This window comes from Asterias rubens, chromosome 22, assembly GCF_902459465.1.
Source record: "Asterias rubens chromosome 22, eAstRub1.3, whole genome shotgun sequence".
NCBI lineage: Eukaryota > Metazoa > Echinodermata > Asteroidea > Forcipulatida > Asteriidae > Asterias > Asterias rubens.
Genome location: NC_047083.1, coordinates 4958327 through 4972599, shown reverse-complemented (window position 1 = coordinate 4972599; position 14273 = coordinate 4958327). Strand labels below are relative to the sequence as shown.

Here is a 14273-nt window from a genome sequence, read left to right as displayed (position 1 = left end):
ATAAAAACTCCACTTGTGCAGCAATAAAAAATAAAAATTAATACAAACAATAATAGTAGAAGAAAAATTCTAAGCAAAATGTCACAAATTCTCAATACTGTTTACGTTTTATTTAATGAAATAATAAAGTTAAAATATGAGTAAGCTAAGTGGCCTAACCTAAAAAATGAATAAACCGAGGAGTCAACTTTCTTGCACACACACACACACGCGCGAGAGGGTGTTTCTGACCTTTGAACCCTTAATCGCAAAAAACAGTCTGCATCAAAAACACACGTAATCCGCCGTCTCGGCATTCGAGAGAATGAGTAGACTAAATTTATAAACAACAATAAATGTTGGTAAACTTTGTTTTGCATTGTCAAACTTCATCACTTAACTCAGCAAGCTCTCACTGTTTATAAGCGACATTCATCCAACAAAATATGGCCTCCCCGCCCGAGAGTAAGTCTGCTTTTCGGACCTACCAGCCGACGATGCCTCGACCCGCATCCTCGTCGAAGATTCAGCGGACTCTGGGAGGCTTGGACCAGCAGTTGGATGAAATCATGGGGATGGAAATGGACCGGGGACAGACGGCAGCGCAAGAGAATCGATGGGTATTTGAGATCGCTTGGGAAGTTGCTAATAAAGGTCAGATTCCTTCATAGAAATCTGCATGAAACTTTGAAAGTGAATTAGATTAGAAATCCCCCCGCCCACAAAACTTAAAAAAGTACAAGTCAAAATAATATTAATAACAAAACAATTACTATTATTACAAATGTGTTTTACCTGTTCATATTCCTGTTCAATTCTTCAAGTTATTGTGTCACTCCGGCCATTAATTAATCTTAACTATTGTTCGCATTAATTAAGGTGATCCCTTTTTGGTTGGAATAGCAGTTTGATTGCCAATGGCCCCCCAATGCAATATATTTATATTGATAAGGCAGCTAGGTCTTTTTTTCTCATAATTTTTTTTTTATAAATATTGAAAATAACTTTCGAATAAAGTTCGAACAGTTATTATCATGATTATTTGTTTATATTAGGCCTTTTTGTTTAAATAAATATCCATTTTATTTTACACTTGTACTTTTTAGATTTTGATTGAATAACTTTCTCTCTAGTTGCGATAACGTAACCCTCCTGCCGACGGCTGCCGCCGTCGGCAGGAGGGTTACGTTATCGCAACTACTACTCTCCTACTATTTAATTGTTTTAAAACCGTGGTAATACTAATAGTATATAGTTTTTATATAGGCCCTAATAATATAAAATAACCAAGATACTTTCATTGGGTGCGTTCGTTTAGCATCCCCGGGTGACCCCGGTGCGTGGCGTTATCTTTTTCCAGGACGAACATGTGCAGATAATTACCCACATTCGTCCTAGAAGAAAAAAACGCCACACACCGGGGTTGACCCAGGGAAGCTAAATGAACGCACCCATTGAATGTTACATGACATTGTTGCAAACAAAAATAGTTAATCACCTGACTTTTAGCCTCGAGAAAGACTCTGCTAGGGTCGAAAGGTCAGGGCATCAAGTTATTTTTTGTACATTAATATCAAACAATACTTAGGTCCTTTTTAGTTTGTGAGCAGTTTGCAATCAGCTAATTCTATTTTCTGAATATTAATTATTGTAACAATTTGTGCCATTCACATTAACTCAACAGTAACGCTATCCATTACTTTCTTGCAGTTGGTGGCATCTACACGGTAATCCGCACAAAGGCTGCAGTAACAATGGAGGAACTAGGGGACCAGCTGATCATGCTCGGACCATACAACGAGTCCACTGTCAAGATGGAAGTCGAGCTGATGGAACCTGAGAATGAGCTGATTAAAGGAGCAATGGAAGGCATGAGGAAGAAGGGAATTAAGGTAAGAATAATTGCTGAGATCTGTTTTGTTGTTAAATGGGGACTTCGGCTACAGCTACGGCTAGATTAGTGTGTCTGCCAGTGTACAAGAATAGGCAGAAGTGCGCGATCTAGCCATAGCTGTAGCCGGAGTCGCCGTTTGGTTTCAGACACAGCTTTACTCGAAAACTTTCCTGCACCAGTTATACTGCCCTCTTGTGGTGTATTTTATCGTCCAACCAAAATGCCCAATGTTTTAAGGCCAAAATGAACAGTAAATGGTCTGAATCTGATGTTTCAACTCTAGCAGAGTGTTTCTGTAGCCTTCGAGCAAGACTCTGCTAGGGGCGAAACATCAGGCCATTAACTATTTTTTGCAAAGTTTTGAAGATGTTATAAGAGGGCGCTATAATGACCCAACTGGCACTGAGTGATCAATATTTTGTGCTTAAATTTGACCAACAGACGAAGGTACTGTATCTGTTTTGTCTGCTTCCTTCACAGGTCTTTTATGGCCGCTGGTTGATAGATGGCTACCCAAGCGTAGTTCTCTTTGACATCGGCTCGGGGGCGCAGTATGTGGACCACTGGAAGAAGGATCTGTTTGACCTCAGCCGTATCGGGATTCCTTGGACGGACAAGGAGTCAAATGATGCTGTCATCTTTGGAAACCTCTGTTCTTGGTTCATTTCTGATGTAAGTTCCAAAACTCCATAATTCCACAGGGTTCCGGTTGCTTGTTTCAAGAATACCTGAGGGTTTTATCGCTTACCCTACTCTGGAACAGGGGTGGCTATTTCCTGGGGTACATGCATGCCCATTTGCGAGGTCAGACTGGGGGTAAAGCGATCATATTGTGAAAAAGGTTGCCTTATTCCCCAGGGACATGCTCAGCTCTCAAAGGGCACTTGAAAAATTTATTATATGAATACTTCTAAGGGGCACCAAGACCAATACTGTGAATGAAAATGAAAAATAGCCTTGCTCTCTTTCTAAGATAAAATTCCTGGCGTGTTGTAACAACCGATCAATCTAAGTTCTTTGTCAAATCGACCCTAGGCGTACTTCCAAAATCCTTTTAAAACATACTGTGGGTCTACAATTCTTTCATGTCAGTTCCGGAGGCAGGTTGAACCAACAAAAAGTGCCCTCTGTGAACTGAAAATGGCGTTGCCCTTTCAAAGATGAAAGTCCAAGCCTGTTGTAACATCACACTTTGCTTCTATCAATCTTAGTTCTTTGTGAAATCGACCCCAGGCATACTTCAAATATCCTTTAACAGGCCTGTACGTTTTGTTTTTGAAAGGGCAAGGGCACCAAGGCATTTTCTCCTTGGTAAAGGAAGGGTACCCTACGAGGAGATTGTAAATTTCTACTAGAGCATTTCAAGGGTGCCAGGGGGCATAGAGGCAATCGCCTTCGTTGCCTCCATGAAGTACCAGGCCTGCTTTAACTTCTGAATTTTCTATAATTCTTCCATGTCAGTTCCGGAAGCAGTTTGAACCGACTGAAAGTCCATTGATCATTACTCATTTCCATGAGTGGTTGTCGGGCGTCGGTCTGATGCTGTGTCGTCTTAAACACATCGATTGCTCAACGATCTTCACAACACATGCCACTCTCCTGGGGAGATATCTGTGTGCTGGAAATGCTGATTTCTACAACAACCTCAGCCATGTAAGATTTAAAAGGAATTCCTGTCAGATCTAGGGTGGACACTATTGGTAATTACTCAAAATAATTGTTAGCATAAAACCTTACTTGGTAACGAGTAATGGGGAGAGGTTGATGGTATAAAAACATTGTGAAAAACGGCTCCCTCTGAAGTAACATAGTTTTGGAGAATTTGATTTCAAGACCTCAGATTTAGAATTTGAGGTCCCGAAATCAAGCATCTGAAGCACACAACTTCGTGTGACAAGGGTGTTTTTTCCTTTATTGTTATCTCGCAACTTCGACGACCGATTGAGCTCAATTTTTCACAGTTTTTTTTTGTATGCATTTGTTGAGATACACCAAGTGAAAAAACTGGTCTTTGACAATTATCAATAGTGTCCAGTGTCTTTAATACCATCTTTTAAAAGTGTGACCTTTGTTGCACTAATAACGCCACATTTTACAATCTCTATGTTTATAGTTCAACCTTGACAAGGAGGCCGGTGATCGAGGGATCTACCATCGATACTGTATGGAGCGAGCCGCGGCAAGCATGGCTCACGTCTTTACAACTGTCTCAAATATTACAGCTGAAGAAAGTCGTCATCTACTCAAGAGAGAGCCTGGTAATTTAGCGTGATGACTTCAGTCCATCATAAGGAAATAAAATTGATGTAACAGGGAAGATACTTGGTAGTACTTGAAGACTTAGTAATACTGGCTTCTTATAAAACCCTGTGCTTCGTTTACAAATGCCTCAATGATCTGGGCCCAGCATATTTAAAATTTTGCTTGGTTTTGCACACCCCAGGAGTGCGTTTTGGCGACCCCAACCAAAAACTGTTTCTGACGTCATAACCAAAACCGGTAACCGAGCTCACAACTCGGTTATCGTTCAGTCTGAACAGCAGAACCAATGACCAACAACCGAAACAGTTTTTGGTAGGGGTCGCCAAAACACACTCCTGGAAGAGTCGGCTTGCGGTCATCAAACAACACTACCCGTCTTGTTGAAAACCAAATAAACCACAGATCTCTTGCTTCAGCTGCTGAAAAATTCTTCTCTTTTGCCGCCCCTAAACTTTGGAATAGTCTCCCCCCACATCTCTGCACTCTGCTGATTCACTTCATATTTTCAAGAAGCATCTGAAATCACACCTGTCTCATTTTGTCTCATTGTTTATTTGTTTCTCTGTTCATCACAAGCCTGTGGTCTTGATCAAATGGCGATATATAAAAAAAAAATTGTATTGTATTGTATTCTAATGTTGCACTCATATTCGTCACTCAGTGACGCTCAAGGCGCTTCAGCATTCAGTATTTTTCTGTAAGGTATTATGGAGCTGAAGAATTGGACCAATTACTTTACATAGCACCATGTAATGGTTTACAAGGTGCTGTGGCGCAAAATGTTGCCAATCAAACCAGCAACACTGGGGCGAACCCCTTCTCTTTTTGATAAGCACTAACTGGGTTATTTTTTATCAACACAAGGGACCAACTTTACCTATGAGTATGCCAACCTTTTCTTATTTCATATCATTGATGATTTTGTCTTTCTTTCTGTTCGCAGATCTTGTTCTCCCCAATGGCCTCAACGTTGTTAAGTTTCAAGCTATGCACGAGTTTCAAAATCTTCACGCAAAGTCCAAAGAGAAAATTCACGACTTCTTGAGGGGCCATTTTCATGGGTAAGTTGAGGATGCCTTCGGTTAAAAAAATAATAATAAATAGAAAAACAGATATGTACCAACCCCCTTGGATTGTTTATGTGCATTTTGGCTCTGAAAATAGCAGAGTGGGACTGTTCGAAATGTCAAGACCACACTGGCTCTTTTCGGTACCAAAACTACTTCAAAAGAGATTTAAATATGCTTGTGTACCACCAATTTAACTTGATATTTCTTATTTAAAAAACCATGCAAAGCTTCAAACTATAAAATTGTACTCATGCGAGATATTTCATCTTTGGTTTTATTGTCTTTTCTCCAATCAGACACTACGACTTTGACTTGGACAAGACGTTGTACTTCTTCACAGCAGGAAGATACGAATATCACAACAAAGGCGCAGATATGTTCTTGGAGTCACTCGTCAAACTCAACAACCTCTTACAGGTACAACAATCATCTGAGAATTTTTATTCTTATTTTATTCTTAAACTATTTTTTCTTGTTGTGAGCCAAGCATTCTCAGAGAAGCAAACTTAATCACTATACGAGCCAGGAATCCCATGAAGAGAAGACAATGAAAGCAAATGTGGGAGGAAAACACTGTCCGAGCATTATTCCAGGGACTACCAACACAGTCAAGTAGGGACTGAAAACCCAATCCAATTAGTGACCCTAGTGGGATTTGAATCAGGGTTCCAGAGGTGGAAGGCAAGTGAAATCACCACTTTGCCAACCCAACTTTCCTTTGCTTCTGGCTGGCGTCAAATTCTTTTAAAATTAAGATTTATATAACTTTTTCTCCAAGATCGTTTTGAAAGTTTTTTATGTTTTTCTTTTTAGGTCAGTAAGAGTGACGTTACAGTGGTTGCGTTTCTGATCTTCCCAACTAAGACCAATAACTTCAACGTGGAGTCGCTTCAAGGCCAAGCCATCAGCCAACACTTCAAAGAAACCGTAACCAAAATCAAGGACAAGATTGGAAAAAAGATATTTGAATCCATATTGAGGTAAGTTTTTGGACTTTCAAAATTTTTTTCTATGACGTGGTCATCTTGCTCCTTGAAAACAAAGGTTTTGGAATTATGCAAGCTGTTAAAGTAACCGGACTAAAAATCAAAGACAAGAACACTAACATATCTACAGAAACTGAGTGGTTTAGAGCATCAAGTTTAAGTTCTGGTGGTTAAAATCCCGGTTGTGACACTTGTGTCCTTGAGCAAGATACTTGACTATAATTGCTGCTCTTCACCCTGGAGTATAAATGGGTACCTGCGTGGGTAGAGGTTGATGTCGTGTTTGAACAAGTTTTTAGAGCGCCCTGGCAGCCCTGGGCTGTATACTCCCCCGGGAGCTAAATGAGGAAGATATTTGGCCAAATGACCAGGGCACTTTTGTAAAGCGCATTGGTACGGTTATTGTGAAATGCACCATATAAGAACAATAATAGATGTTAAATTTGCATCGGGGATAAAGAATATTAATTTTGGTGTTAACCCATACACTGATGTGTGTTAGCACTGTATACTCTGTACTTTCCCGAGTCCTGTGAAAAAAATGTCACAGGCATGTTACTAGGGTGGGATTTGAACCCACGACCCTTGCAATTCTAGAGCAGTGTCTTACCAACTAGACTACCAAGGTTGCCCGGTAGCTAGAGGCAGTTCGAATCCTATGTTTTGGCAGCGGGTCCCTCAACGATATAATAGATGTTAAATTTGCATCGGGGATAAAGAATATACATATATATAAGAACTACTTATATTTATTTTTACAGGATGGTTTGTTTTGTTTATATCACCTTTGGAAAGGTTATAACAAGTTTCCTGATTCTTTTTTTTTAATGCAGAGGTGATATGCCAGATCCTGAGAAGTTATTGGAACGGTCCGATGTGGTGCAGCTGAAGCGATGTATCTATGCAGCTCAAAGACCTGGTCTACCTCCTGTCTGTACGCACAACGTCAACAATGACGCCAATGACCCGATCTTAAACCACATTCGGAGAATCGGTCTGTTCAACAGCAGTCATGACAGAGTCAAGGTTTGTAAAAAAAACACACCAGGCTTATTGCAGGGATGTGATAGGCTGCTTAAAGGGAGGGTACACGTTTGGTAAATGTCAAAGACCAGTCTTCTCACTTGGTGTATCTAAACATATGCATAAAATAACAAGCCTGTGAAAATTTGGGCTCAATTGGTCATCGAAGTTGCAAGAAAATGATGAAAGAAAAAACACCCTTGATGGACGAATTTGTGGGCTTTCAGATAAGAATAAAAGACTTCTAGCTAGAAGTCTTTTATTATTTTAGTGAGAAATTACCTCTTTCTCAAAAACTTTGTTACTTCAGAGGGATTCGTTCCCAACAATGTTTTGTATTACCAACAGCTCTCCAATGCTCGTTACCAAGTCAGTTTTTAAGTTAATATTTAAGTTAATATTTGTTTGGAGTAATTACCAAACGTGTACCTTCCCTTTAAAAAATAACCTGAACTGTGAGCTCAAAACATGAAAGCTTGAGAGAGCCTGAAGGCTTGTGAGCACGAAGCCTGCTTACATATATTTATCTTTGGTTTTAAAAACCCACTCTGCAATCTAGGGCAATCTATGGTTTTCTCTTCATGTTTTTTATGAATTTGATCTGAATGAAAATTTAAGAAAAGCATTTAAAACAAATTTTAGTTTTTGTTGTCTATTTTTTTTTTTATCTCTACAAAAGAAAAAGGAAATGTTAAAGACAGTGGACACTACTGGTAATTGTCAAAGACCAGTCTTGTCACTTGGTGTATCTCAACATATGCATAAAATAACAAACCTGTGAAAATTTGAGCTCAATCGGTCGTCGAATTTGCGAGATAATAATGAAAGAAAAAACACCCTTGTCACACGAAGTTGTGTGCTTTCTGATGCTTGATTTCGAGACCTCAAATTCTAAACTTGAGGTCTCGAAATCAAATTCGTGGAAAATTACTTCTGTCTCGAAAACTACGTTACTTCAGAGGGAGCTGTTTCTCACAATGTTTTATACCATCAACCTCTCCCCATTACTCGTAATCAAGAAAGGTTCTATGATAATAATTATTTTGAGTAATTACCAATAGTGTCCAACAACTTTCGGTAACGAAAGTCTTCCAGATGAAACAAACACAACTTGAACAACGAACTGTTAAGCAACACTTTGGTAAAAAAAGTTTTCCAGATCTAAACAAACACAACTTGAACAAAACAACCCTTGTGATACCAGCAATACAAACAGAAGACAACCATGCACCAAATGCTAGCCTAGACATGTTAGAGGGTATGGTACTTTGAGGAAGTCACAAGTGTTATTGCTTCTAATTCTAAGAGTGATTACCAAGCGTCTACCTTTCCTTTAACAGATCATATTTCATCCAGAGTTTTTGACAGCTACTAACCCACTCTTTGCTTGTGACTACGAGGAGTTTGTCCGAGGATGTCATCTTGGGGTGTTTCCATCCTACTATGAACCGTGGGGGTATACACCAGGTAAATCAAATTCTTTCAACTCTTGACTTTTAAGCAAAACTTCAAACTCATAACAATCTCTAGGCCGAGGTTGTTAGCTTAAAAGGAACACAGTGCCCTGGATCAAGCAAGTTGGTCTTTGAAAAGCGTTTGAAGCCGTTTGTTGTGAAATGCACATGGTTAGAAAGATGTTTTAAAAGTAGTATACAATGATCCTCACAAATATGCCCCGAAATTGCACGGTTTTCCTTATACAGTACGTCAGTAATTAACACGGCACAAAATAATTTAAAAAATGGCCCACCGTGTTCATTGGCAAAGTGGCTATTCCCCGGGGTATGCCCATTTGCCAGGGCAGATCAGGGCATCCTTGGGGAATAGAGTGGAAAAGGCTTTGGTTATAAAGGTCATTTGTCTTTTTCTCCTGAAGACGAGCAGAGTATACTGTTCGGAGCGTCGAGAACCTAACCCGTCTACTTTCAGAGCTAACACTCCCTTAAAAGAGAATTATTACGTGGTTGTACCCGCAAGTTTACTATTATTTATAGTTTATTCTCATTTGTGACAGCCGAGTGCACTGTGATGGGAATTCCGAGTGTCTCAACGAACCTCTCTGGTTTTGGTTGTTTCATGGAGCAACACGTCGCCGATCCTACTTCATACGGTATCTACATCGTCGACAGAAAGTTCAAAGCACCCAACGAATCTATCAACCAATTGGCAAGGGTACGTCAACACTAAAAGCTTGTGTCTAGTAATTGCGCGCACTCTCCATCTGCGGATGTTCAATTGTGCAAAGAAGAAAAAAGTTGTTCAGTTGTTCATGAACCAGTTAGATATGACATGAAACTTAAGCTGGCAGTCTGCTTTTTGCTGTACACCAGTAAGGGGGGGGGGGAGGGGGTGGGGAAGAGGTGGGGGAAGAAAAGAAAATGTAGAATATTTCACAGTACTGGCCTTTGAAACAGATACAGTGAAGGGATGAGAAGATGCGGCAGAACATTGCCCATGAATAAATGTGTGGACAGGGCCCTGTTTTCTGGCTCTGCTCACTGCCGAACTCTGCGCTTAGGATCATCATTCTCTGCTTACTGTGTAAGCACCGAATTTCTGTGGCTAGCTGTGTAAAGAAAAAATGCCTAGAAGTGCAGAGAGCACACGCGCACAAGCTTCCATAAACGCCAATTCTTTTCTTACATGATAATAATAATACTTGTCATGCACACGTATTCACCCTGCTGGGTGTTCTAAGGCGCAGTAAGCAGAGCTATGAAATAAGGCCCTGAAGTGACAAGTGAGACTCCATTTTGTATTAACTTTGTAACTGTTGTTTTGTTTTATTTCCACCCTTGGTCAAAGACTGATATTTTTAAGTTGTTTTCTTGTTTGTAGTTCATGTATGAGTTCTGTCAGCTTTCAAGACGGCAAAGAATCCTCCAGCGGAACAGAACTGAGCGTCTTAGTGAGTTACTCGACTGGAAGAGCTTAGGAATTGTAAGTAACTACTCTTTAAGTTCTGAAGGTTACAAATCAATTATATTTCACAAATTGCGTGGCGGAGCAGTTAAGAGCTCTGAACTCAAGCTCTTGTGTCTCTATTCAGCAGAGGGATGGTCCGAGTCCCTGAGCAAGACACTTAGCTATAATAATCAAACTGAAGCTGTGATGCTTCTTTTCAGCAGAGTGTGGGTTCAAATCCCGGTCGTGACACTTGTGTCCCTGAGCAAGACACTTAAAGGCAGTGGACACTGTTGGTAATTACTCAAAATAATTATTGCCATAAAACCTTTTTTGGGGAGAGGTTGATGGTATAAAACATTGTGAGAAACGGCTCCCTCTGAAGTGCCATAGTTATCGAGAAAGAAGTAATTTTCCCTGAATTTGATTTCGAGACCTCAAGTTTAGAACTTGAGGTCTCAAAATTAACCATCTAAACGCACACAACTTCGTGTGACTAAGGGTTATTTTCTTTCATTATTATCTCGCAACTTCGATGACCGATTGAGCTCAAATTTTCACATGTTAGTTATTTTATGCATATGTTGAGATACACCAACTGTGAAGGCTAGTCTTTGACAATTACCTATAGTGTCCATTGCCTTTTACTATAATTGCTACTCTCATCCAACTCAAGGGTAAATGTGAGGGCAGAGATGGTTCTTTGAATATTTGTTGCACATGCTGTTTACTCTTTAGGTAGCTGAGATGGTTTAAAGGAATAAATTAAGTTAGAACAAAGGAATGTTTCAAGTAAATCACTCTTGAGAATTTGATGAAAGATCAGTAATTTTCTTCCTCCCTCTATTTGTCATTTTCAGTATTACAGGAAGGCTCGCTACTTGGCTCTCCACAAAACTCATCCTGAAGTATTTGAAAGTCTGTACGGGAACAATGGAGATCAAATGGTAAGCAGTCATATCAGTTTAAAAGGGCAGGGCACCTGTTATGGGTGTGTCCAGTTTTTGGGTAATTGTTGTGACTGGAAGTGTAGGGAACCCAACACCGGTATAAGCAGTTGGATTCCAAGACATTAACAGTTTAACAATGTCAAATTTGATTTGGGTTGAACAAAACAAATTGAGTGGAGTGGGACTCGAACAAAGCACCTTCGGATTAACAGTCAGGGGCTCTACCAACTGAGCTATCTAGCCCTAAAAATCGAGAATGTTTGTTCAGGGGTGCCAGTCAAAAGCCATACAACCGTTAACTGCCGTGTAGCCAAGGATCACACTCAAATTACGATACAACCTGGGAAGCAGCAGCCAGGGGATCACCCTTAAGGGGATGCGACTTTTGTTTCATATACCAAATAATGTTAAACCACAAGTGAAACTGACTGGGTATAGTGCAAGTGATTTTGGGTTGAACAAATAAAACTTACAAGAATGGGAATCGAACCAATGACCTCCGGATAAACGTACTGGTGCTCTTCCAACTGAGCATTTAATATTTACCCAGTATCAAAAAGAAGTTTCCCTTTTCGTTTATAATTATTTAAAAGTCAAATGTTGACTAACTGTTTCTCTTTCAGACGATGAGATACCCAAGACCAGCCTCAGCCCCACCCTCTCCCAACAGCTCCCGAGCATCAACCCCTGTCACATCTACTGAAGAAGAAGAAGACGATGATGAAGACGAAAAATAAATGAGTATCAAGACCTTTGCATGAATCCATCATCTTTAAAGGCACTGGACACGTTGGATAATTACCCTTAATAGGTGTTAGTATAAAACTTACTTGGTAACAAGCAATGGAGAGCTGTTGATAGAATAAAATAAAACATTGCGAGAAACAGCTCCCTCTATGAAGTAAAATAGTTTTTGAGAAAGAGGTTGTTCTCTTTCAAATACTAAAAGACGTCAGAAGCCTTTTTTTATGCATACTGGAAGCACACCAATTTTTGCAACAGGGTTGGTTTTTCTTTTATTTTGTTACTATACAATTACCAAAGGTGTCCATCAGTGCCTTTAAAGACGCTGGACACTATTGGTAATTGTCAAATACCAGTATTCTCACGTGGTGCATCCCAACTTATGCATAAAATAACAAACCTTTTTTAATTTTGGGCTCATCGAAACTGCAAAAAACTTAATGAAAAAAAAGAGACACCCTCGATTTAAATGTGTGTGCTTTCAGATGCATGAGCAAGGCTTAAGACCAGAAGTCTTCCTCAGATTTAATTATTTTAGTGAGAAATTACCTCTCTTTCTCAAAAACTATGTTACTTCAGTGGGATTTGTTTCTCACAATTATTGTATACTATCAACGGCTCTTCGCCGCTTGTCATCAAATAAGTTTTTATGCTAATAAATATTTTTTTTTAGTAATTACCAAAACAGGTCCAGTGCCTCTGAGTGCCATTTGTAAGTTCTATTTCAAACTGGCAGTCGGGTATGCAAAGTGCCTTCCTCCCCTTTCACCGGTTCGAATCCCACCGAGGGCACTATGTGGTGTGAGTTTTCCCTGGGATTTTCCTCCCTAAACTTCCTTATCTTCCTTAAACTTCCTTATAAACTTCCTTATCTTCTCTAGGCTTGTATAGCGAGTAAGTTCGCTTTTCTGAGAATCATTGGCTCTCGCAAAAATAATTGATGCAAAAAATATTTAATAGTCTGTCATTTCGACCCTAGCAGATTCTTTCTCGAAGGATAAATAAATGAAATAAAACTCTTATAACGATAGTTAGACCAGTAGGCCTATAATGCGCAGAATAATAAAAATAAAACCAAAGATATCGCCGGTTTGTAAGCTTAGAAACCTTGTGTCTTTTTAGTAAGGCCGCTTACAAGTCAGAAAAATGGTTTTCATGCCTTAGAATAAATGCTGAAATATTAAATTTAATACAGTTAAATTATACAGTGCATCTGAGAAATAACTGTGATGTGATCAAGCTAAATGAGTATTTTGTTGAAAATATCAGTATGGTGAAACAGGTCAACAGGGGTGAAAACTTTCAAAATATTTGTTGTGTAAATTTAAATGCAAGAATATGCAACAATAATTGGCAACTTCCTTCCTGATAAATAACATCCGAAAAGGGTTAACAATGGCATTAAAAGAGACTGTGCCAATGGGTGTGTTCGATTAGCTTCCCTGTGTCGACCCCGCTGTGCTTCCTCGGGTGAGCCCCTGACAAGAGCTAATCAAACAATCATTCACCCTCTCGTGGTGACGTCATGCACCTGGTGCAAGCCTCCAAGTGACCCACTCCACAAGCAGGGCACTTGGGGCTGACCTGGGTGAGCCCCTGTAATGACGTTAAAGCTATTGGAACGCACTGGGGGCAGACCCGGGTGGACCCAAGGAAGCTAAGTGAACGCACCCAATGTGTTTTCAATAAACAACTCGGTTTTATTCGTTTGCGTCTTCTGGGGTGGATTTCACAAAAAGTCATGACTAGTCCTACCTCTTACTACATGAACTAAGGACTAGTTTTTAATAACTCCTTAAGAGTCCTAGGACTAATCCTAAGTTAGGACTATACCAGGGGTTCTATTTAGACCCCCCCTGGTGTTTCCACTTTCACAAGTTTTGAAACCACCGTATCAGTATGGGGTTTTAACAGTACTAAAGCACTGAATGCTCTTTTCAAACGAAAAAAAAATGTACAAATTATCTTGGTCGAAACACCAAGGATATTGTTTTATCACATCACAATAAATTGTGTTAATTCTTCCTAGGTTTTGTTAACCCATTATTAGTAAAGGGGACCAACCCCATGCTTTCCTACAATTTTTTATGTAGGCAAAGTTGAAAGATGCCAGCCAAGAAGTATTTTAACAGTCCAACCTTTTTAAACATTGTTCTTTTATCTGAACCAACCTTATTTTAATATGCTTTCTTAAAATTAAACAGTAACAAATATAATAGTATAAAGCACTTATTATTTTAATTTAAACACTAACTTAAGAAAAGATTTCATCTAATTTTAAATTTAACTGCTGCAGTTTGACTTAACATACAGTAAGAATAAAGAAATAGTTTCTCCCATATCCCTTTGTACATTAAACATGTTAAACTCGAGTGTGCATTACTTTGATTTAAACTTAAAAACTAAAATAAATTTTACAGGTTGTGGGTAAACTTCAAAGAATAAGGCAGTGTCTAAATCA

At 39.4% G+C, this 14273-nt stretch overlaps 1 protein-coding gene across 1 annotated transcript; it reads left to right on the top strand.

Annotated features, from left to right (window-relative positions):
- The first annotated feature begins 264 nt into the window (after positions 1–264).
- On the top strand, positions 265–11963 carry LOC117305045 (glycogen [starch] synthase, muscle-like). The gene is made up of 14 exons (XM_033789752.1): positions 265–633; positions 1690–1871; positions 2354–2545; positions 3335–3526; positions 3987–4131; positions 5079–5196; positions 5502–5622; positions 6019–6185; positions 7025–7217; positions 8555–8681; positions 9229–9386; positions 10053–10154; positions 10979–11065; positions 11692–11963. Exons 1-14 carry the CDS (start codon positions 426–428, stop codon positions 11803–11805), a joined length of 2106 nt encoding a protein of 701 aa, XP_033645643.1. The 5' UTR covers positions 265–425; the 3' UTR covers positions 11806–11963.
- Positions 11964–14273: the final 2310 nt, after the last annotated feature.

Excerpts from the sequence above, each read along its gene's own strand:
- LOC117305045 (XM_033789752.1), top strand. The coding sequence starts at position 426 with ATGGCCTCCCCGCCCGAGAGTAAGTCTGCTTTTCGGACCTACCAGCCG. Across the intron at positions 2,546-3,334 it reads GTTCTTGGTTCATTTCTGAT|TTCCGGAAGCAGTTTGAACC; the intron begins GTAAGTTCCAAA and ends CTTCCATGTCAG. Across the intron at positions 5,623-6,018 it reads AACTCAACAACCTCTTACAG|GTCAGTAAGAGTGACGTTAC; the intron begins GTACAACAATCA and ends TTTTCTTTTTAG.